Source organism: Sorex fumeus, unplaced genomic scaffold (genome assembly GCF_029834395.1).
Source record: "Sorex fumeus unplaced genomic scaffold, SorFum_2.1 ptg000019l, whole genome shotgun sequence".
Lineage (NCBI taxonomy): Eukaryota > Metazoa > Chordata > Mammalia > Eulipotyphla > Soricidae > Sorex > Sorex fumeus.
The window spans coordinates 20,688,250-20,713,102 of record NW_026606076.1 but is presented as its reverse complement, the minus strand read 5'-3'; the positions used below and the strand labels follow the sequence as shown (position 1 = coordinate 20,713,102).

General features: G+C 47.1%; 1 protein-coding gene across 1 annotated transcript in view; it reads right to left on the bottom strand.

Annotated features, from left to right (window-relative positions):
• Positions 1 to 22,326, bottom strand: part of LOC130022010 (zinc finger protein 571-like) — a 157,821-nt gene extending 135,495 nt beyond the window's left edge. Inside the window, exon 1 of the mRNA XM_056112736.1 lies at positions 22,306 to 22,326. Coding sequence (XP_055968711.1) covers positions 22,306 to 22,326 — 21 coding nt within the window. The remainder of the gene's footprint in view (positions 1 to 22,305) is intronic.
• Positions 22,327 to 24,853: the final 2,527 nt, after the last annotated feature.

The window sequence follows — 24,853 nt, the reverse complement described above, 5'->3', positions numbered from 1 at the left end:
GTGTACTGCATTTGATTTCAGAACTCAAACCGCAGATTCAGGATTTGACACTGCAGCAATTTGATATGGGAATGGTGTCATTGAGTATGAGTGAGCTGGTAAAATTTGGAACAGATATTATGCCAACAGGATACTCAGTGGACCAAGTGTGTGATTTTTAAAGTGGAGGACTGGACACTACAGAGAAGAAATCTAGAGAATACTGCTTGGTGTTGAGGCCCTTAGCTTCAGTGAGTGGTGAAATCACTGCTCAAAACCTAAAGAAATTTCTATTTTTTTCCTGAATCAAACACTTGATGTTTCATTTGATTGAACCTGGAAAATTGTTTCAAAATAACTACTTTGGGGCGGGAGCAGTAGTACAGTGGGTAATGACCCTATGGGGTGCCAGGGGCCCACTGCTGATCTTGGATTTTGTTTTGTTTTGGGTGATTTTGAAGAGGATGAGCCACACCTAGTGATTCTCAAGGGTTACTCCTAGCTCTGCACTCCAGCATTGCACCTGGTATTGCTGGGGGACCTGTGAAATGGCTGTGGCCACCAGCCCTAACCATTGTCCCTGGCCTGATATCCTTCTTGTTCCTCCATTATGCTGCTTTGTTTTCTTCCGTATTTATTTTTGTGCCACATTGGAGGCGCTCAGGACTTCATTTTGGCTCAGTCCTCTGGGTTCACAACTGATGTCATCAGTACCCCCGGGATGTGCGGGCCCCATAGGTGCTCTGGCAGCTACAGTGACTCAGTCCCAGGACATGTGTTTCACCTCTTTTGTCTTTTCTGCTCTGGAGAGCCTTGCCTGCTGTGTCACACAGTCACATTCACACGATGTTGTGCACAATTCCAGGGATGCTCTGGTCCCAGGGAGATGGAGCAGAGGATCTTTGGGACTGAGTCACTACTTTCCGAGACAGATTTGTGACAAAACTGAACCAGGATTTCTGAGTCCTACAGGCACATATGTTACACAGAGTTCTGAGTACCTCGCTGAACATTGAGTTTCCCTTTTCATTCCTAGGACAAGAGTTGTGTGTATGGGGGGATGCTTAGTATTTGGGGCCACATCTAGGATCACTTTATTGGTCTCTCTGAGTTTGTGTTCAGTTGTTACTCTTCAGTGCTCACTAGACTAGTGGTGTTGTGTTTGGCCCTGGGGTGTCTGTGTGTAAGGCTGACACCTAACAGGAACTTTGTACTATAGAATTCTCACATTTTATCAGATCCAGCTTCCGTAGAATGATTTCTGGGGCCTGTCAGCCAGGAATTTTGAGTGGAGGCTCGTTCTTCCTGAGAGGAGACACCCTGAGCTGAATGCTTCTAGGTTCCTGGTGGTTTCCTACTCACTGCCAAGGGAATGGGCTGGGGATGGACCCTGACTTCTGTTCCTGTATGTCTCCTGACTGAGGATGCGGTGACCTGTACTCATGTGGCCATAACCCTCACCCCAGGAGTGGATGTGCTTGGCCATATATTAGAGAAAGCTTTATAGGGACGTGATACTGGAGACCTATGAACATCTGCGGGCCATCAGTGAGAGCTGCGTGGGAGTGTGTGCCAGGAGAGACCTGTAAGGCATCTTGAGGACTGGACAGGGGCTGTGTTGCCATTACTCTGATATTTGACAGCTGTGCATTTCGCTGTTTCTCTATGTCCTTTCCTTTTCTCTGTTTTTGTTATTGGGCAACACCTCATGATGCTCAGGGGTTACCAAGGCCCTTTACTCAGTAATGACTTTAGGTGGGCTTTTGGGTCAATCTGAGATACAGGGCATTGAACCAGATCAACCACATGCCAGCGAAGCATCCTCCACATTGTACTGTCGCTCAAGCTCCTGTAAAAGGGTCCTTCCATTGCTAAATTAACTTCTTGTACTACCCTTCACTTCAATGCGTTTGCTTTGGTTTTGTTTTGGGGCCACAGTCCACATTCCTTCTGGCTCTGTGATGAAGGATCGCTCATAGCAGTGCTCAGGGGACCTTGGCTGTGCTGTGGATTAACCTGGTCAGCAGCTAACGAGGCTGGTACCTTAATCTTTGTACTACTGCCCGTGACCTGCAACTTCATTTATTACTTTTTTTTGTTTTGACTTGGTTTGCGTGCTAAACCCGGTAATGCTCAGAGATTATGCCTGGTTATTATTGAGGAATTTCTCCCGACAGTGCTCTGGAATCCATATGGATGCCAGGGATAAAACTGTATGTGTGTATCAGGCACTTGCCCACCGTGCTGGACTATCATTCCAGCAACTAGTTCACTTCTTTCTTAGAGCCTCACCCCATCAGTCTCTGCTCTATTTCACTACTTGGGGTCACTTCCATTAGTTCATGGGAGACTTCAGAAGGACCCAAATTTCACTCTTGAAATGAAACTTGGGTCTTATGTCCCTGATATCCACCAATCAGAGGTATATGGAAAGTGGAGATTCTGTTCATGCCTTTTCTGTAATTTCACTTCTTTTATTAGGACACATGGAGTTGTCCTAGTAAGTTGTCACTTTTTTCCTTGTCACTAATCCGTACATTGTCTCTGTGGAAGCAGGGCATTCTGAGGTGGAGTCTGGGTGATCTTCTGGCTGGAAGGAGGAGCCCTGAAGTCGGGGAGGAGAAGCGTGTGTGTGGGTGTGTGTCTGAGAACAATCCCTGGCTCGAGCCCTGGGCACCGTGTGGGTGCCGAGTGTGTGTGTGAAACGTACTGCTGACCCCGGGAGCCTCAGGCTCCTGGATCCAGGCGTCTGTGCTGCCTCATGCTGCCATTCCCTCCCCAGGACTCTCAATCACAGAATGATCCTCACTTTGCTTTCTTGACTTTGTCACCTCATGTGTCAGAAGTGCAGAATTACGCAATGGTTTCTCGGTGCTCAGTCCCCCTGCCTTATCAGCCTTGCTGTACAGCCTGCAATGTCAGGTCTCTTTCCAGGCACAGCTGGATGCTCTGCCCTCACTGTCATGCTTATCTTTTTTTTCTTTTTGGGTCACACCTGGCTATGCTTTAGGGTTAGTCCCAGATCTGCACTCGGGAATTGTTACTGTCAGTGTTCAGGGGAGAATAATGGATGCTGGGAATCAAACCCGGGTCAGTCACGTGCAAGACAAATGACTTACCCACTGTGGTATCAGTCCAGCCCTGTCATGTTATCTTTGCCATCGGATAATTAGCATGGCTTTTCATAATATCAACAAAATGATTTTGTTTTTGTTTTGGGCCTGAAATACTCAGCTGTTTTTCCTGGTTGTTCACAGGGGTTAATTTGGGTGGTGCTCAGGGATCAGCCCCTGTCAGCCTCTTAGAAGGCAAATGCCCTAACTGCTGTTTTCTTCTACCCACTAAGGAATATTTTTGAATTTATGTTTAAATATTGAATGAGGGGGCACATAACAAAGCTAAATGGAGCTGAGAGATAGTACACACAAGTGTGCTTCCCTTGCACAGAGCCAACCCAGGTTGAAACTGGACATCACATATGTTCCCCCAGTCATCACTGGGTCTGGTCAAAAATGAAAACTCAGAAAGCTAATTTGGGGATTGTCAAGCTGCTCACGGCGATTCCCTCAATGGACCTCCCTTTGCTGTGGGCCTCTGTGGACTGCGAGAACCATGGAGATGTTCTCCACCTGCTCAACCTCATCTAATTATGCTCCATTTAATAAATTCTTTTTTTTTTTCTTTTTGATTCACACTTGGCAATGCACAGGGGTTACTCCTGGCTCTGCACTCAGGAATTACTCCTGGTGGTGCTCAGGAGATCATATGTGATGCTGGGAATCAAATACGTGTTGGCCGCTTGCAAGGCAAACACCCTACCCACTGTGCTATCGCTCTAGCCCCGCATTCAATGAATTCTTACATTGCATTTTTTGTTTAATTTCAGAACCTACCCCCGGTATGTGTGGTTGAAGAATCTGCTCTACCTGCTTTACTATCTTTTAGCGCCTAACTTTATATTTTTATGCATCCAATTTTGTTTTGTTTTGTTTCATTTTTCAGCCATGCCTTGATATTAGGGGTGACTCTGGGTTCTGCACTCACATATCACTCTTGGTGTTTGCTTGGGGGATCATATGGGATCAGGGGATTGAATTGGACCTGTTGTGTGCAAGGCAACAAAAGTGAAGTTTGTGTTGTTTGCGTACTTTCAGTAACTTGGCTGGCTATATCAGGGACATATGGGCTAGACCTCTCGCCTTTTCATTGTCACTAGTCTCTACATTGATTCTGTGGGGGCAGGGTATTCTAGGGTGAAGCCAGCTGTAATACCCTTGCTGGTAGGAGGAGCCATGAGGCCGGGGAGGAGAGGTGTGTTTGCAGCTGAGTGTCTGAGGACCCTCCCAGGCTGGAGCCCCAGGCATCGTGGGTGTGCCCTGAGTGTGTGTGAAACATGCTGCTGACCCCAGGGGGCCTCGGGCTCCTAGATGCAGGCATCTGTGCTGTACTCACACGGACCTTCGATTCCCTGGGGTGATCCGGTGCTTTGCTTTCTTGGCTTGTTCCATTCTTCTTCATTAGTCATGTGGGTCCTTTGTACCCCTTTCTCTTAATAAGCCTGGCTGCACAGCCTGTATTGCTGGGGGGCCTTTTCAGGAGCAGCAGAACCACCTTGCACCCTGCCCTCTCTGTCACTAAGCTTGTCTTTACCCTCAGATCATTTGCATTTTTTTGAGTATACGGAGACATTTTGTTTTGTTTTGGTTTGGGGTCTGATGTTCCCGAAGGGTTTATTCCTGGCGGTCCTCAGGCGTTCCTTTCGGCAGTGCTCAGAATCCTGCCCCTGTCAGCCTTATGCAAGGCAGATGCCCTACCTTCTATTCTCTCTCTGACCCATTACGAAATGTTCTTTTGCTTTTATGTTAAAAAGTCAATGAGTGAGCCCTTAATAACGCTAGATTGTGCTGAAGTCATAGTATAGTGGGGAGGGTGCTTGCCTTGCACTGGGTTTGATTCGCAGTATGCTATATGATCCCCAGATATCCCTGGGTCTAGTCAAATAGAAAAGCCAAAAGGGTAGTGTGTGATTGCCAAGCTCCTCCTGGCGATACTCCCAAAGGATCTTCCCTTTGCTCTGGGTCTGTTGGACTGTGAGAACCACAGAGATGTCATCCATCTGCTCGGTCTGTTCACGCAGGGGTCATTTGACTAATTCTTACCTGACTTGCTGTGATTTATTTCAGAACTCAAACCACAACTTCAGGATTTGGCATAGCTGTAATCTGACTTGGGAAGAGAGACACTGAATAGGCCTGAGCTGGGAAGATTCACACATTCTAAAATGAATATCATTTTCATCAGTTTCTTCCAAGCTTATCTCAATTCTCCTCTGATTCTCTTTCCATGAATCTCCTTCATTTCTCTTGGACTCTCCGTCTCAAATTCTCTCTTGATTTTTCCTTTGTCCACTCTTACAGCCTTAGTTATCTCCCAAATCATCAGGGGTTTGGGGTAGCAATTACACATAGCCGAGGTCATACAATCAATGGATGTATGGTCCCTCTCTTGGGGGAAGCTTCTTCTAGGACAAACTTTTTCAGCACAAAGACCAACCTAAAGGCGAAATGCCATCTTTGGGTGTGTTTTTCCCTCCCTAGTCCAGCAACCATATAAACATTCATCTTAATTCTACTCTTTAATAATATTAGTCATTTTGTATAGACACAGTAGTAGATACATAAAGCTGGGGACATCTTACTATAGATCTCAGACTATGGTGCTCAGGCCAGATTAGTCTTTCTTAACCCTATCATAGTCCTAATCTAGTCGTTACTCTTTGGATCATGACAGAATTTGTCCATGACCATGCTCTTAATTTATATGGTGCTTTGGTCTGGCCCATTTCAATGGCAGTGTACCTCACAGCTATCCCTGGGTCCATCCAGTCCCTCATCGTGACACTGCCTTTCGGGTGCTAGGAACTAAGGGCAACTGATGCTTAGATTGAGAAAGCAGATGTCCAGGTGTGAGGTATGATTTGGAGTCAATTAACTCTCAAGTTACAAAGTCAGAGTATTAACTATATTCCTATGTCTATAAGAAAATGACATTGCTCTAAAGTACCTATGCAAAGGACATAAGGAGAAGAGAAAATCAGTTTTTCACTCATATTTCTGAGGATTCAGACCTTACAAATTAACAGAGTCTGATTAGGAGAAAAAGGTGACAGGCCAGTTGGGAAAGCAAATCACAGAGAAGGAAGTTACAGAGAAACACAGAAGAATGGGAGTGCCTCAGGAGCACTGTGGTAAACCTAAGCTCCCTGTGGCAAGGGAGGAAGGACATACCAATGTTAAATCTAAAGTGTTTAGAGCTATAATCCAAGAAACAGACGGATGGGAGTGCCTCAGGAGCGTTGTGATGGGTGTAATCCAATAAACCTAAACTCCCTTTGACAAGGGATAATGGACATCCCAATGTTAAACCTAGAATGTTTAGAGTTATATTTCCAACAGAATAGTGTAGTAGTTGGGCTGGAGCGATAGCACAGTGGGTAGGGCAATTGCCTTGCATGTGGCCCTTGAGGCTGCCCTGAATTCGATTCCTCTGCCCCTCTCGGAGAGTCTGGCAAGCTACCAAGAGTCTGGCAAGCTACCAAGATACCAAGAGTATCTTGTCCGCACGGCAAAGTCTGGCAAGCTCCCCGTGGTGTATTAAATATGCCAAACACAGTAACAAAAAGTCTCAGGATGGAGACATTATTGGGCCTGCTCAAGCAAATCGATGAACAATGGGAGGACAGTGTGGTAGTGGGAAGATAGGGGCAAATCTTGAATGAACTCCAAAATTTGGAGTGTTTGTTCACACCAGCTTGCAGGCTGTTCTGCTAGCCAAAGCAGCAGCCTCCCAATAGAAGCACAGTCTGTTGGTTAGAAAAAAGCACATCCTGATGCACCTGTCCTTTTCATAAGCACCCACAAAATTAACTTCACCAGACCCACATCCTGGTACCCCATAAATTTATATAAGCATAGGGAGGCAAGCATAGTTACCGAAGCAAAGAAAAGCCAATGCAGAAATAAATCATCTATTGATGTTTACTACCTCACTTTGGGGGGACCCTTACCTATTGTTCCTATTTGCACACTGTGATGGTCTGACAGCCTAGTGGAGTGGTTATAAGAAATTGAGTATGTTTATGGAATAATTCTGCTAAGAAGCAAACTTGTAAACTAAATTTCATATTTTTACTGTAACAAACACCAAATCATCATAGCCAAACAATAGATCTACATGTCTGAAAAAGAGGTATTCTTCTCCTGCACAACTGCTATATAGTTGTTCTTGCTTACTGGTTCAAATTTTGAAGAATTACAGCTTAATAAATCATCAAGTATACTAAAATATTAAAGACTATTTACTGCACAGCAATTAAGGGACTTTCCGTTCATTTTTCTGATCCATGTAGAATCACGGCCATTGAGCACTCTTTGAAGAGTTGCTGCACATAGCTCTCATGGAATAACTGGAGAGCACCCTTTGCTCTGAACACACACAAATACAGACACAGGAATTTTTGCTTACACAAATATCTTCCCAGTCATCACCAGTTCCCGATTCCCCTTCTGAGCTTCGCCTGACCCCTTTCTGAGCCACGTGATTCACTTAGTTTCTAGCTCTCTCCTATCATTGTGAAAATAAACAGTTGAAGCTACCCCAGACCTGGACTTTCAGTGCTATACAAATGAACCTGGGGACTCAAAGAGACGGTATGGGTTGCTGTTCGCAAAGTATCTTTGTGAATTTTATTCCCTTCGTCAAAAAAAAAAAAAAAAACTTCTGATCGACACACTATCTGTTCAGTCAGTCAATCTCCATTTATCGCAGACCTGGTAAACAACAGATGTCCTGATCACCTGATCCTATCCCAAAAAACGGGAAAAATGAATCTTCTGACCAGGCAAGTACCTGGTCAGGAATATTTGAAGCCTGGCCCTTTAAGGCTCTGGGCGCACTGCCGATGACGTCACAGTGTCGGGATCCTCTTTCCCGGAGCGTCTTGGAAGTCGGGGCGGAAGTGCTGGCGGCCGGCTTTGGTGCGGAAGGTGAGGAGCAGGTGAGGGGGCACCCAGGGGGGCAGTGGGGTCTGGGAAGGTCGGTTTCCAGCCGGCCGCCCAGTGGTCGCTCTGAGCACCTGAACGTCCTGGGTCTCCGCCTTGTGGGCGGCAGGGTCGCTACATGGCGGTGGCCCCGGGGTGGCGGCCCCTCACCCGGGACGCGCTGAGAGCTGATGCCAAAAGTAGCAGCTTTTAAATCTTATTAAAAATTGATTTTGAGGGAAACAAGGTCGTTGTTATTGAGGAGAACTTACTTAGAAAGATGCGTAAGGGAGGAACGCTGCCGGCCGGGTTTGATCCCGGCCTCCCACAGCGTCCGGGTAGCAGCCTGGAGTGAGCCCAGAGCAGGGGCCAGAGATGGGGTGGGTGGGGGGAGGGGCAGGGCACATTTCTGTGCTTGGGGCTCAAAAACATTTGGCAGATCCTTTGCTTTTCACTTGTTCCTTGTGCATTAAGTGGGTTCTGGGAGTACAGGGCGGTGGGGAGCTTCTCTTTACTTTTTCTTTTTTTTTTTTAATTTTTGCTTTTTGGATCACACCCAGCGATGCACGTGTGTTACTCCTGACTCTCCGTTCAGCAAGCACTCCTAGTGGTGCCAGGAACCATGAGGGATGCCCAGAATTAAACCCAGAGTTCCTGCCCTTGAAACAAATGCTCTTTTGTTTATGCTGTCACTCAGACCCCGAGGTGCAGAGATTTAAGACAACTCAGGGCTCGGAGGAGGGGGATGAGCAGAGGGTGCATCAGGGCTGTGCTATGCCATAGCGGGTCTTGTAAGCAAGTGTGTAATCTCAGCAGGAAGTAGCTCGGAGATTTCTAGAGTGTGCCCTAACCCCTCTAGTAATGAAATTTCGCATCAATATCGGGTACACCACTTTATTCATTTAAATGAACTAATTATTTGGTCTGGAGGAGTAGAACTGCAAGACTCAGTTACTTCTCCTCCCTCTGCACTCAGGGGTCATTTCTGGCTGGGCTCAGGGAACCATATGGGATGCCAGGATTCAAACTGGTTTGACCGAATGCAAGACAAGCACCTCACCTGCTATACGATCTCTCCAATCGCTTTATAATTTATTTTATTGTAGTTTTTGGGCCACAACACCACTCAGTGCTCAGGGATTACTCTTGATTCTCAGCTCAGGCATCATTTTTAACAGTGCTGGGGTGGGTGAGCGTATGCACTGTTGCATATTGACCCCGGTTTAGCTGCTTGAAAGAAAAGCACCCTATCAACTTACTATCTTTGCTAACCCTGTATGATTATATTTCCTCAAAAAAGAATTTCTGCCTCAGCAGTCAAGATTCCAAGCATCCCTCACTGTCCATCTCTCCCACACCAGGGGTGTGCCCTGCTGTTGAAGTGAGTACTTGCAGAAAGGGGTTTTCCAGGGACCAGCTGCAATAGGTTTTAAATGTCTCACTCTTAGGGGCTGGTCAGTAGTATAGTCAGGAGGGCGTTTGTCTTTCTTGCAGTGACCAGGTTATCCCCGACATGCCATAGAGTCCCCTGAGCATCACTAGGTATGGCCACAACCCTCCCACTCCAGAATTTGACTTGACACACGAGCATTCTTTGAACTTCTTTTTGGGTGTTGGGGTATTTCTCCTGTCTTTTGCTCCCGTTTGCTACAAACTTGGAGATAGTCAGAGTCTGTCCCCCGATCTCTGTCTGGGATGCAGGGGGAGCCATGCCATGTCCCCCAAAGGTAAAGCAGGTGCTTTGCCCGCTGAGCTCCTCTCCCTGGGTCTATCTCACTACATGGGGAGCAGATGAGGTGAGATTTGGGACCATACCTGGCAGTGCTTGAGTTCTGTGCCCTGCCAGGGGACTAGTGGATAAGGGGTACCAGGGAAGGCCCTCTGGGCTTTCAGTTGGACAGTGTCTGCTTCAGTCTGCTGTGTTCCCTTTTACTCCTCTGTTCATACCTTAATTGGAAGTTCTTAGATATGAACATTCTTGAGTCCTTTGAACAAGAGGCTGTTAGGAGGAAAGGAAGCAGTTGGAGGCTCTGAGCAAAATTATGGACTTTAAAATTTCATTTGGGATAAATACAATTTTTCTTCTTTTTTTTTCCACTTTTTGCGTCACACTAGTGATACTCAAGGGTTGTTATCCTGGCTCTGCACTAACCCTCTACAGTCAGGAATCACTCCTGGCGGTGCTCGGGGAACCATATGGGATGCCAGGGACCAAACCCAGGTCAGCCATGTGCAAATCAAATGCCCTGACCGCTGTACTGTCACTCCAGCCCCAAGTGTAATTTTTCATCCCTTTCTTGTTTTATAAAATCACGTACCCATAGGAGTAGTGAAAACCACGGCACTGGAGCAATAGCACAGTGGGTACGGCGTTTGCATTGCATGCAACCAACCTGGGTTCGATTTCCAGCATCCCATATGGTCCCCTGAGCAACACCAGGGGTAATTCCTGAGTACAGAGCCAGGAGCAACCCCTGCACATAGCCAGGTGTGACCTAAAATCAAAACACAAAAGCAAAAAAAACTAACAAAAAATATAGTCTGAAAACCTGGCCTGTAAGCTCTTAGCACTTCTGGGTGTGGTCCCAAAACAAAACAAAAAAACTGAAAGGACTGACCCTTGCGAATATATTATTAGATTTCACACCTCTGCTGTTGGGAGATAAATTCCTCATTGTGTTTATTTGGGCAGCATGGGGATTGGCTGTGCGGGCTTTTGCCAAACCCAGCAGTGCCCTGGGATCACTCCTTGGTGATTCAGAATGTGTAGTTGAGTCTGTCGCCTGCATGACAAGTGCCCTGCCATTCACTGTGTGCTCTTTCTGGCCCCTGTAAGCCTTTGAAATTGCAGTTAGTACTTCTGGCTCAGCTGTGCACTGGGAGGCCCCAGGTGGCAGCAGCCCTGCCTGGACCTCTACCAGCTGGGCCTCATCCCTGTTTTCTGTCTGTATCCTTCTCATAAGGTTCACAGTACTTACATAGACTTTGAATTACTGGGGTCAGTGATAGGCCAGGAGTGCAGGCCCAGGCCTTGCAAGCAGCCTGCGACATGGTACAATCTCCTGCACAACGCAGGATTCCTCAAACACCACCTGGGTGAGCCCAAAGATCTGCCACCTTTGGCTCCAAAACCCAAGTCTGACCTGCATTCTCCAAAACTGACTGGTGGAGGTTGACTCATGAACAGAAACTTTTTTTTCTGGTCATAACCTGTGGTTGCTGCTTTTGGTACCCTGTGTGGTGCCAGGGACCGAACCCAGGTCAGCTGTGTACAAGGCCCATACCCTACCAGAATGTATTTCTGGCACCTAAATTTATTTTTGTTCGGCCACACCTGGCAGAGTTTACCGTTGGCTCTGTTGTCATTGATCGCTCTAGGTTTGGGGATCCTGTGGGGTGATGGGGATTGAACCCTTGTTACCTGTGTGTCAGACAAGCACCTTGTGATCTGTGCTATCTCTGTAGCCATCATTAAAATGCTTTTATGCTCGGTAAAGTAAAGAGAGTTGTGTTCTTTTTTCCAATTAACTACACAATTCACTTTTTACTTGTGTGTTTTTGTTTTGGGGCCACAGGCAGCAGTACTCTGGGTACTGGAGTAACCTGACTTTGCACTCAGGAGTCACTCCAGGTGGGCTTGGGGGATTCTATGGGATGTGGGGGATTAAACCAGAGTCAGCTGCCTTCAAGGCAAGTGCCCTCCCCAATATGCTGTTGTTCTGGCCTGGGGCCTATTTCTTCTCTGTTCCACTATATGTTTAGATATCATAACATTTTCAGTTCAAGTGGAACTACGACCCTTGAGATAGGAGAGCAGGTCAGCTGCTTGCCCTGCCCTCCCTGAGAGCAATTTCAGATTCCAAAGCAGAAACTTCTGGTCAGGGCCCTGGGGTTTGTGCACCTCTCATGCTCACTGATCTTTGCATGGAGCTTCCTGCTGATTCTCGGGAATTATAGGTGGGAGAAGATGATGTTGTGCCGTCTGACACACCGTCCACAGAGAGGAGGAAAGTGAAAAATGATATGATGCAGGGAGGAGTGTCTAGGCCTTTTGGGCTGACTGTCTCTAGAGTTGTTTCAGGAAGGAGCACTGGTTCTACTTGTGTAAACTCATGAAAGGGGCACTGCACACTGCAATGGTGGCTCAATCTCTCCCACCGCTGGCGTTCGGTAGTCTCACCCTTCTTCCTCCACTGCTGGGAGGTCGATGGCGATGGGCAGGCAAAGGAAGGAAAGAGGGCCAGACTGGTTGATTTTAATCACAGTTTATTCCAATCCTCTCTCCATCCACATCAGTCTCTCTTCTCCGCCTCTGCTTCTTCCTCCCCCATGCTACTTCATTCTCCTTTTCCATCCCCCTTCATCCTCCTTCTCTGGAGTCTGGATTCTGATCCCTCTTTCTCTTCCTTCTGCTCCCCTTCTCCTTCCTTCTGACCCCCCAGCCCACTCTTCCAGTACAGTTAAATCCCAAAGCATGAGGGGATGGGGTAATCATTACACATAGGTGTAATCACAATCAGTAGGGATAGAATTCTTTCCCTCTTTCCCTGGGGACATCCACTCCTAGGACAGATCCTCATTATCAGATCAATCCACCCTAGAGCAGATTCTCCCTGGTGTGTTTCTCCTCTCCTTGTCTAGCAAACATATAAGCATATATAATATTAATCATTTTGTATGGATACAGTAAGAAATATCTTAAACTTACAGAATTGCCCTCCTAGTGACATCTAGATCTCGGACTGCAGTGCTCAGGCCAGATAGTCTTTCCCACCCCTAGCAGGATCCTAGGCTCATCATTACTTTTGGATCAATCACAATCACAACAATTACAACCATCCTGTTATTCGTCGATTGCCTGAAGCAGGCCCCAGTAACGTCTCCTTTGTCCTAGCCCTGAGATTTTTGAAAAAAGTGCCATATTCAAGGCTCTTTCAGAGTTAGGAGAATGAGACCCTTCATTGTTACTGGTATTTGGCATATTGGGTATGCCACGGGGAGTTTGCTAGATTCTGCCGTGTGGGCAGGTTACATTCGGTAGCCTGCCAGTTTTGGTTCATGGCGACATTTGCATATGATCAAACTCTTGACTTATAGTTAAGAATCGTGGCATTTTGGCCTGACCCATTTCCATGCCAGGGTAGCTCACCGCTTGCCCTGGGTCCATTCAGTCCCTCGTCGGGATCCTGCTTTTGGGGTGTTAGGAACTAAGGGCAACTGAGGCTTAAGTCGAGAAAGCAGATTCCCAGGAGTGAATAATATTCAAAGCCAATCAAATCCTAAGTTACAAAGCATAATGTTAACGGTCTTCCTGTATCTATACAAAAAGGGCATTGCATTAAAGTAAACTGTTCATAAGGCATAAGGAGATGAGAAAGGCAAAATTTCACTCATAAAATCATAGATTTCTGTGGAATCTGACCTTACAAATTAACAGAGTCTGATTAGGAGGAAATCTGATTAACTGGGTGGAGAGGAGAGCATAGGGAAGACTGTTTACAGATAGGGAAGACTGTTTACAGATAAACACAAGGGAATGGAAGTGCCTCAGGAGCACTGTGATGGGTGTAACCAGATAAAGCTAAGCTTTTTGTGTAAGAAGGACAAAGCAATGCCATCCTACATTACTTTTTTTTTTTTTTTTTTTGCTTTTTGGGTCACACTCTGCGATGCACAGGAGTTACTTCTGGTTCACGCACGCAGGAATTACTCCTGGCGGTGCTCGGGGGACCATATGGGTCACTGGGAATCAACCTAGGTCGGCTGCATGCAATGCAAATGCCCCACACGCTGTGCTATTGCTCCAGCCCATGGCTCTACTCTTTTTAAGACTGCTTTTGTCCTTGTTTATTTGTTTTGTTGTATTTGGGTTTAGATCATACTCCACTGAGAAGTAGTCCCAGCTCAGTGCTCAAGATTCATCCCTGCCAGGTCTCGTACTCTGTGTGGTACCTCAGATCCAAGACTGACTTCTTTAGCTTTGTTCTGTTTGGGAAGGTTGGGGACCACACCTAGTGATCTTGGGGTTTCTTCTTGCTCTTCGCTCCAGCATTTCCCTGGCAGTGCTTGGGGGACCATATGGGACACAAGGTTTACTAGCCCTAATCGCTCTTCTTTCAGATTTATTTTTGTGCTACAGTGGAGGTGCTCAGGGCTTCCTCTTGCTCTCTGCTCTGGATTCATCCCTAACAGGCATTGGAGCCCCTGGGCCACATGGCCCCATATGTGCCCTATCAGCCACAGTGATTCAGGAACCCGGACATGCGTTTCCTCTGTTTCATCCTTTCTGCTTTGGAGAGCCTCACCTGCTCAGTCACACAGTCTCATGTTCCCTCGCTGCTTTGTGTGCAGTTCTGGGCATGTGCCAGTACCAGGGAGATGGAGCAGAGGATCTTTGGGTCTGGCAGAAGTGTTGGGAGTTAGGTCACTTTTGCCTGCTTTGAGAGGAATTTGGGGCAGCCCTGAACTTGAGTTCATAGTCCTCTAGGCACAAATGTCCACACACAACCTTGAGTTGCTCACTGGACATTGAGTGTCCCCTTCTCATCCCTAGTGATTATGGTCCCTGGGGGTCGGGTTTTTGTGCTCAGTGTTTTTGTCCAAGCCCATCATTGCTTTTTTAAGAATTACATTATTTTTAAAAAGTAGTTCACAATATTTGATTACATTTAATATTCCAGCCACAATCCCACCACCATTACACCTTCCCACCACCATATTTTGGATGTTTCCATCCTGTACCCCATCCCCTGCCCCAAAGCAGAAACGAAATAATTTATTTTGTATTGTTTCTTATGAATAAAGTACTGAAAATGCACAAAAAAAAAAAAACTTTCGTTAGAGGAGAGTGTGTAAAGATTGGTGTATTTCACCCAGAGGCCATTAAGCCTTTTTATAAGATGGTACTAATATGTTGTTAAGGCTTGAGTCTTGTGTGCTTCTCTCTCTCTCTCTCTCTCTCTATATATATATATATATATACACATATATATATATACACACACACAAACACATATATCTGTAAAAATATATTTCCCTCTAAGATTGGTTGCCTTCTACTTTAAAACCACTTCAAATTTGGTACTCTACTCTTGGAGTATGAGTGGTGTGAGGTATGAAATGCCATGTCTGCGGCGTGCAAGGCAAGCACCCAAACCACTAACCTGATACTCTCAAGTTTAACATCATGTTTCTGAAACTGCCTCCTGGGGTTTTCCTTTAGCTGAGAGTCCACTTTTTGTGTGTTGTCAAGGGGTAGAGCATTGGCCGGACTGTGCTCTCTGATATTCTTACCAGCCTTTGCTCCTGTTCCAGTGTCTCCAGCTCTCTGGGTTTCTACTAGGTCAGTTCGTCTTTGAATCCCGAAGGCTGGCTTCAGAGTCGTTGCTTTTAGCCCCATCTTGATTAATTACTTCCTCAAGATACTCATTGTCTCATACCCCACCAGCTACCTACCTGCAGAGTTTGATTTCTTTTGACATGAGAACTCTCATGGCATAGAGCAATAATTGGAATCCTTCTCTGGTGTTCTACGTGGAAGCAGCCAGACCTGGTGGGATGTCTCTTTCTGCACACTGTGATAAAGGCTTAAGTGAGCAGTGTTGCCCTCATCCCCATGGGGATGCACAGACAGGTCCATTGTCTTCTGAGGATGATGAAAATGGCAAGAGTATGCCCGTTCTGACAAAGTCGTCCCCTAGGGAAAGATCCTTGGATGTTCAGCACAGTCAGCGGACACAACCCCTCCATAGTGGGGCAGCTTCTGGGAGACGAATACTGTTTATAATGTGTCTCTCACACTGACAGGCCCACAGGCAGTCATTGTGAACTGAACCTGTCCACGTGTAAGGAATGTGGGGGAGCCTTCACGTGTTCTCAGCACCATCACTTTCCTTTAGAAACCCACAGTGCTCAGAATTCCCAGGAATGTCAGCACTGAGGACAAACTCTTGAGTCTAGTGTCACCCCGGCGGGGCTATGTGAATATCCACACAGGAGAGAAACCACTTAAGTGTAAGGACTGTGGGAAGACCTTCGTTGGATCCGCATACCTTATTCACAGGAGATTTCATACTGGGGAGTTCGTATGACTGTAAGGAATGTGTCGAGACCTTTATCTGACTCATGCACCTTAGTATCCTTAGTATGCACAGGAAAAGTCACACTGGAGAGAAACCATATGCTTGTATGGACTGGGAAGTCTTTGCTTGTTTCACAAGCCTGGGTTCACAGGAAAACTCACACTGGAGAGATAACTTATATGCGCGAGCAATGTGGGAAGGCCTTTGCTTATCCCTGAAGTCTTAGTTTTCACTAAATTCGTATCGGAGAAAACCCTTATATATGTGAGGTAGTTGGGAAGACCTTTCATTTCTTCTCAGTTTCGTTCTGAGTATAAGGAAGTTCATACAGGAATGAAACTTTATTCATGTCACAACTCTGGGAGGGTCTTCACTTTCTTTTTTTTTTCCTTTTTGGGTCATTCCTGGCTCTCTCCTCAGCAGTTACTCCTGATGGTTTTCAGGGGACCATATGGGATGCTGGGAGTCGTACACAGGTCAGCTACATGCAAGGCAAACACCATACCCTCTGTGCTTTCGCTCCAGCCGGGTCTTCACTTTATACTCAAACTTTTTAGTCCACAAGAAAACCCACTCTACAGCGAATCCATATATATATGTAAGGAGTGTTGCAAGGTCTTTGCTTATTCTGCAAGCCTTTTGAGCCACAGAAAATTTCGTACTGGAGACAAACCTTATGTTTGTAAAGACTTTGGCAATGCCTTCACTTCCCCTTAACTCCTTGTTGAACATAGGTGCATTCATACTTGAAAAAGCATATATTAGGGTGGGAAGATCTTAAATCAATCCACAAGCTTTGCTTTGTGTAAAAGACATTTATCCAGGAATGAGGCCTTTCATATGTAAGGTCTGCAGGATAATTTTCAATAAATTAGCATAACTTTTTGAATAGGAAAATTCACATTGGAGAGAAACCTCATAAGTGTAAGGAATGCGGGAAGGTCTTCAGTTTGTCCTCAGCCCTTCCTACGCATATGAAAAGTCATTTTAGAGTGAAACCTCATGTATGCCAGGAGTGCGGAAAGGAAAGGCCTTTTCTGGATCTGCAGGCCTTACTATGCATAGGAGAAGTCACACTGGGGAGGAACTATATATATATATATATATATATATATATATATATATTCACACACATCATTTAAAGGCACCTGCAGCCTTTTAAGGCATAAGAGAATTAATACTGCAAAATAATCGGTGGGTAAGGAATATAGGAAGTCTTTCGTGTTCCCCTCAAGCCTTAGTAAATATAAAAGTTATGTTGTATCAATCAATTCCCTAATAACAATGGCCAGGGTCAGAACATGGCCCTTATGTAAAACAGTTTTAGTTTCGACAAGTGGGTGGGGGGTTGCTACAAAACTACAGTCCGGAAGGAAATAATCTTGGTGTGTGTGAAAACTTCCTGTGACATTAGTACCATAAGGGAAAGGTACTTGCTGGTTATCACCTGGACCATGTCTATGACAATGTTCTGGCATTTGGATTTCACATTCTGTTAACTGGTAAATAATGAGTCTTAGTGATAAAGCAAGGTGGAAGGAATTAAATAAAATGTAAATAGGTGGGGACTATAGGATGGGAGATGCATGCTGAAAGTATACTCTAGACCAAACATGATTGCCACTCAGTGCCTCTGTTGCAAACCACAGCACCCAAAAGGAGAGAGAGAACAGAAGGGAATTCCCTGCCACAGAGGCAGGATGGGATGGGGGCTTGGGGGGTGGGAGGGATACTGGGATTAGTGGTGGTCGAGAATGGGCACTGGTGGAAGGATGGGTACTCGATCATTGTATAACTGAAACCCAGGCACAAAATTTTGTAAGGCTACAACTGTACCGCATTGTGTTTCACTAACAAAAATTAAAAAAAAAATAGGTCGGGACTGGAGTAATAGCACAGTGGTAGGGTGTTTGCCTTGCACGTGGCCGACCCGGTTTCAATTCCCAGCATCCCATATGGTGCCCTGAGCACCACCAAGGGTAATTCCTGAGTGCAAAGCCAGGAGTAACCCTTGTGCAATGTCAGGTGTGACCCAAAAAGCAATAAAAATATTAAATAAATAGGTATAAAAATTGCATTTTGCTGGGTCAAGGCACACCATAGTTTCATTTGTCGCTGTGACTCTGGCTTGGCTCAGACGTCCTGGTTTGTGGGGGATCATGGCAGAGATTAACCACGATGCTGTGGAGAACTTTTCGACTCGGATAGACAGCCAAACCTTCATTCTTCAGGCCCTTCTGTGTTACATTTCGTGGAGCCACATCCCGCTGTGCTGTCCATATTTGGTGTCCAGGTCAGCCGCGTGTACGGAAGCACTTTACTTGCTGTAGCATATATGCAGTCCTTGTATTCAGGTTTCCATTCGATTTACACAAACATTGTGGATAAATGCTTTGAGATTTTTACTTTGGAAGCAGTAAAATCCTAACAATCTAATATTCCCCAGATTGGTAAACACCATGTAGATAAGTGCAAAAGGCCAAGCCAGGCTGCAGACTGACCAGTGTGGTTTGCTGCCTGTTAGCCCCTCCTTTCTGGGGGTTGGTCTATATGCTCTGTTTTATATACTTTAGTTTTGGTCAAAACCTGACAGTTCTTAAGAGTTACTCCTGGTGGTTCCCATGCTACCATTGGGGAATGTCAGGGAATGAACTCAGGTTGACCGAGTTCAAGGCAGTTGCCCAACACTCTGCACGACCCTTCTGGCCATGTACTCTTTTTTATTTTTGGGGGTCATACCTGTGATTTATAGGGGTTTCTCCTGGCTCTGCAATCAGGAATTACTCCTGGTGGTGCTCAGGGGACCATATAGGATTCTCGGAATCAAACTCATGTCAGCTGCATACAAGGCAAACGCCCTACCTACTGTGCTCTCACTCCAGCCACTGACCGCATACTCTTGGTTTGAAATCTTGTTTTTGAAACGGCCTCCTAGGGTTTTCCTTGTAGGCAAGTGTCCACTGCTCTTGTGTTGTTAAGGGGTAGAAGCCTTTGCTCCTGTTCCAGCGTCTCTCTGGCTCTCAGGGTTGTTACTAGATCAGTTCCTCTCTGCATCTGCAGGGCTGGCTACATAGTCACTGCTAATACAGGATTGGGGGACTTCTTCTTCCAGACCCCCACTTTGTTACCAGTCACTCTAGCCACCACCTCTTCACTCCTTTATGTGAGTTCATTCCACCTTCAGTACACTTTATTTTCTTTTCTTTTTGGGTCACACCCAGCGATGCTCAGGGGTTATTCCTGGCTCTGCACTATGAATTACTCCTGGCAGTGGTTGGGGGGGCCATAAAGGATGCCGGGGATTGAACCAGGGTCAGCTGCATGCAAGACTAATGTCCTGCCCACTGTGCTATTGCACTGGCCCAGCCAGCAGTACATATTTACCTGCATTGTTCTAGTGGTTTCCTGTGCACCTGGTGTCTGGTCCTTTAAGACCACTCGCAGAGGTGCAAGTGACGTCACAGCAGAGTTTTAAGGTTCTTGCTTCAGACACTGGATCAGGTGTCTATTTGTCACATGGGTGAAGGGAGCAGTGTCTGTCCTGCGTTGAAGGGGGTCTGTGAGGGCTGCTTTTGTGGTAGGGCACAAGCAGCCTCCCATTAGCGCCTGGCACCTGCCCATCTCGTCACTGTGAGAGTAGGGGCGATGCCAGATTGGGGGCACTTTCGCGCTTTCTTCCAGTCATTCCTGTGGTGCAGGGGTGATGTTTTGGGGACGTGGAGCTTTGGTGAGTTATAGCAGGAGCTGTACCGGGGCACAGGGGTCGAGGGTGTCAGTGTGTGATCCTGGGGATCCATTGTGGCCAGAGTCTCCTCCAGCTCTGGAAATGGGCAGTAGCAGATGGGCATGGGGATGAGCACAGTGGTAACAGAGAGAGGAGGGGAAGCGGGGGCGGTCTCGACCCTCCCAACACTGAGCTTCGCTGGGCCCTGTCCTGGATCCTTTGGTTCGACATCGTTGCTGTAGAACTTCCAGATTCACTTCGAGGATGGGAGTGATAGCACCACGGTTAGGGCGTTTGCTTTGCATGTGGCCCACCCAAGTCTGATCTCCAAGCTCCACCAGGACGGATTCCTGAGCGCAGAGCCAGAAGTTTCTCCTCCATATCCCTGGTGGAGCCTCCAAAAAAATAAAAGACCTGTTCATTTTTGAGGGACAGGGTGGCAGCTCCCCAAGGCAAACGACCCTGTAGCCCTGGGTCACTGTTCAGTAGTAGCCTTGATGTCCAGGGCCATCCTGGGGATGCAGCCCTAGGGATGGTTGTGGCTTGCAAATAAAAATTTGCTTTTGGGCTATTTTTGGTTGAATTTTGGGCAGATCTGTGGAAGATTGAGGCTTACTCCAGGAGCAGCACTATGGAATTATTTCTGTTGGTTCTTTAAGGTTAATATATTTCATATGTTTATTTAATACATTTCATATAGTTGATATAAATAAAATGATATATTTTAAATGTTTAATATAAGTAAAATATACATTTTCTATCCCTCTCGGAGAGCCCGGCAAGCTATAGAGAGTATCCTGCCTACACGACAGAGCCTGGCAAGCTCCCCATGGCATATTCAATATGCCAAAAACAGTAACAATAATGAGTCTCATTCCCCTGACCCTGAAAGAGCCTCCAATATGGCACCATTGGGAAGGATGAGTAAGGAGAGACTGCTAAAATCTCAAGGGTTGAATGGAGATGTTACTGGCGCCTGCTAGAGCAAATAGATGAACAATGGGATGACAGTGCTACAATGATACAGTGCTTTAGGGGTGATATGAGATTCCAAGGATTGATTTGGTTCAGCAAGGGAAGTGCCCCTCCCAGGTTACTGCCTTTCTGCCGCCACATTTCTTTTTCTAACATTAGAATTTCTGTATCCTAAAATCAAGTTGGGATGCAGCTTGACTCTTCACCTCTCCCTGATCAGGCTATCCCCAACTGTTATGCTGAGGTACTTAGAGTTGTTTTCAAGTAATGTAGCATGTGCGGAGTGCATTTGATGGCCATGATTCATCTCCCAACCCTGGCCGATGAAGGGTGACAGAGGATCGAAGAAGGAAACAGGGTTCAGGCTGTTGTGATCTGTTAGATTTTAACCCAAAGTGTTTCCGTCTTCATCTGTGAATTGCTGGTTTTCCTCCTTCCAGAGAAGCTTACATCCTTCCTTGTTAACATGCCTAATTTAGTTCACGTTTACCTTTTCTCTATATTTTACCTCTCATTGTCTCAGTTCCCCAAGTCACTCTTGATTACTGATAAGCCATAACTTTGTGGTATTTCTCAACTTTGTATTTGTACTGCTTTGTAGTTGAAGTGCTGTGTATTTGTACCTGCTTTTTTATTTCCCCTGTAGTCTTTTTATATTTTACTATAGATCAGTGCTCTTCGGTTAAACACAGAAAGACATCAGTCCAAGGCTTTGGGAGTTGATTGACTCTGAAATATATCTACTGCTGGGCATAATTTCTATGTCATACATACTTGACTTAGGCTTCAGTTGCTGTAGTTCCTAACGCCCCAAAAGGGGGTCCTGTCGTGGGAGTTGGATGGACCTGGAGAAAGTGGCAAAACTCCTCTGGCATTCAAATGGGACATTCTAGAAAGCAGAAATGCCTGGTCTTGATGCAAACTGTTACAGCTTAAGAGACAGGACCCCCATGGGGAAGGACAAGCTGAACTGGCCTGAGGGCTTAGTCTGGCCCTTTAAGGCTGCTTGCAGGACCGGAAGTGACATCAGAGTGGGGCCTTTGTGGTGCTTCTCTTCCTGGAAACGGGCTCAGGAGTCATTGTTCACGTGGCTAAAGGACAAACTAGGGTCCCAGGGAGGAAGCGAGACTCTGAAGGCCTGTTTTGTCTTACTGCAGGTCAGGGGTGGCCTCCCGTGAGCGCCCCATGCCTCCACATCTCCACACTGAGCTGTGGGACCGCGCCAGCTCAAGGGGCCTCTTGCACCTGTTTTTCTTGTGTTCCCCGATATCCAGTGGTTCAAAGGTATGATGGGGTCTTTTGGGGAGCGCGGAGCTTTGGGAGGTTCGTAAGGGCTGTAGTGGGAGGCGGGGGTTGCAGGTGTGAGTGCATTATACTGGGGGGGGCTGCAGTGGCTAAGGTCACCTTCAGCTCTGTGTTGGGGCAGCCACGGGTGGGTGTGGGGCTGAGCACGGGAGTTGCAGGCCTTGGGGTGCAGGAGCTGCCGAGAGTGGGGCCTTAGCCTTACCGAACCTCCCAGCTGACCCATGTTGGGATCTTGCACCAGTTTCGCTGCTGTAGAATCTCCAGATTCACTTTGAGGTGCAGAGCCTCGCCCCCCCCCCCCAAAGACTTGATACCCTGTTGTCGTCCAGCTTTTTCACTGGCTGCCCTCGTGGATCAGGCCTGGGCGGTGGATCTGCAGGTGGCCAGGGTTTGCCAATGATAATTTCATTTTGGGGCTACTTTTGGCATGAGGAATGGGGGGCTTTGCATTCCTGGAGATATCCTAAAGGCTTGCTCTGGCTCTGGCCTCAGATATTATTCCTGGCAGTGCTCTGGGGGCCCTGGGGACCCAGAAGATTGATTAGTGCCAGCAACGCAAGCATGCTAACAGGTTTACTGTATGTCGGAATAGGAATATCTGCTTCCTCACATCAAGTTGCAAAGTCCTGCCCAGACTGCTGGCTATCGAGGTGAGTATTGGTGGTAAAGGTTGTGTCTGTGTGCGCTTGTGTGTTCGTGCACTGCTGGTAAAAGTGTATGTCTGTAGAATTTTTTAAAAAAATTATTTATTTGCTTTTTGGGTCACACCCGGCGATGCAAGGGGTTACTCCTGGTTCTCCTCTCAAGAATTACTCCTGCGGTGCTCAGGGGACCATATGGGATGCTGGGAATCGAACCCAGGTCTGCCACTTGCAAAGCAAACGCCCTACCCACTGTTCTACTTCTCCATCCCCCCCATAGTGCAGAATGTGGCTCTATCACCGGCGGGGGGAGGCAGCCCTTCTGCTGGCCAGATGCACAGGATTTCCTGGTCTCAGAGTCCCTCCCTGGCTGGGCCTGTGGGACCAAGGCAGGGCTGACTTTTCTCTCTTGTAGCCAAGTCCAGAACTTGTGTCGCGAAAGGCAGCACAGATGCCAACACATTTTGCTTCACCTGGGGAGAAAGAAACATCAGGCAGTGTTCCCCAGGCGGGTCTCTGAGCCAGTGCCCGAGGGCGTGGCTGGTCAGAACTTGGGGATTTTACTCCTGTCCAGTTATCACAATTCTGACTTCTCCTCCAGGTCTCTGAACCTCTGGAAAAACAGGCAGGAGAAGATGATGAGGTGCCATCGGACACACCAACGCCAGGTAGGAGTGACAAAATGAGGTGAAGCAGTGACAGGAGCGTCAGGCTTGCCGGGCTGTCTGTCTCTGACTTGCTCAGGAAGGATCCTGCCGCCTTGTCAGAGCACCTGGCTATCTGCAGTATGAGGGCACATTTGTGTCAGTTTTGTTGTATTTGGCTTTTGGACCACAACAGCTCAAAGATTACTGGTGCTCAAGGATGACTTCTGACATGTCTCAGGGACCATATGGGGTTCTGGGCATCAAAGGCTGGTGTCTGGGTATTTCGTTTTGTTTTCAGAGCCACACGCAGTTATTCTGGGGTTTATACTCTTGTCTCTGCACTCTGGCATTGTACCTGGATTCTGGTGATTATACTCTTGTCTCTGCACTCTGGCATTGTACCTGGGACTGCTTAGGGGACCCTATGGGATGGCGGGGATCACCAGCCCTACCAACTATCCCCATCCCACTGTCCTGTTACACAGTCATGCTGCTTTGTTTCTTTTCGTATTTAGTTTTGCGACAGGGGAGATGCTCAGGGCTTCCTCTTGGCTCTGTGCCTGATGTGCATCATGGGTCCCCGGGTGTGCTACACCTGTTTGTGCGCTTGCAGCTCAAGTGACTGTGGGATACAAGGGGTGTATGTTTAGTGTTTTGACCTGAAAGCAGGGTCACTCATTTGGTTCCCAGTGATTGTGTGCTCAGTTTTTACTCGCTGCAGTGCTCATAGGAGCAGTGGTGGAATTCCCTGACATCAGGAGCAAGTCTGCCACCTTCAGGAACCTTCTAGTAGAGCATCCTCACATTTTCATAGATGCAGCTGTCTTTGAAGTTGGGACCCGTTTGCCAGTAGTTCAGATGGAGGCTGGTTCCTCCCGAGGGGACAGACCGTGAGCCCCTCCAGGGCCCTGGGGTCCTGACCTCACAGTCCAGGGAACAGGGTGGGGTCAGACCCTGACTCCTGCCCCCTTTTTATGCCAGTTCAGGACACGGTGACCTTCCCCGACGTGGCCGTGCTCTTCACCCCAGAGGAGTGGGCGTGCTTGGATGCTTCTCAAAGAAAGCTATACAAGGATGTGATGCTGGAGAACTACCAGCACCTGTGGGCCATTGGTGAGAGCAGTGCGGGGCCGACCTTGTCTGGACATACCCATGTGGGCTCCCTGTGCTGGGCTGTGACTGTGTGTCCAACAGTAGCTGTGACTGTCCTGGGGAGGACAGCCATGCAGTAGCTGTTTCTCTAGCTCCTTCCCTGGTTTTCTTGTTGGTGCCCACCTGGCGATGCTCAGGGCTTACTCTAAGCTCTTCCATAGGAATCACTCTCTGTGGGTTTGCATGAATCTGCAGTTCTGGCTTTCAACCTAGGTTAGCCCCATGCATGGCAAGCTCCCCACGTGTTGTAACCGTCGCTCAGGTCTCTCTAAAAAGTTCCTGGTTCCTGCCAATGCTGAGTTCTCTGATC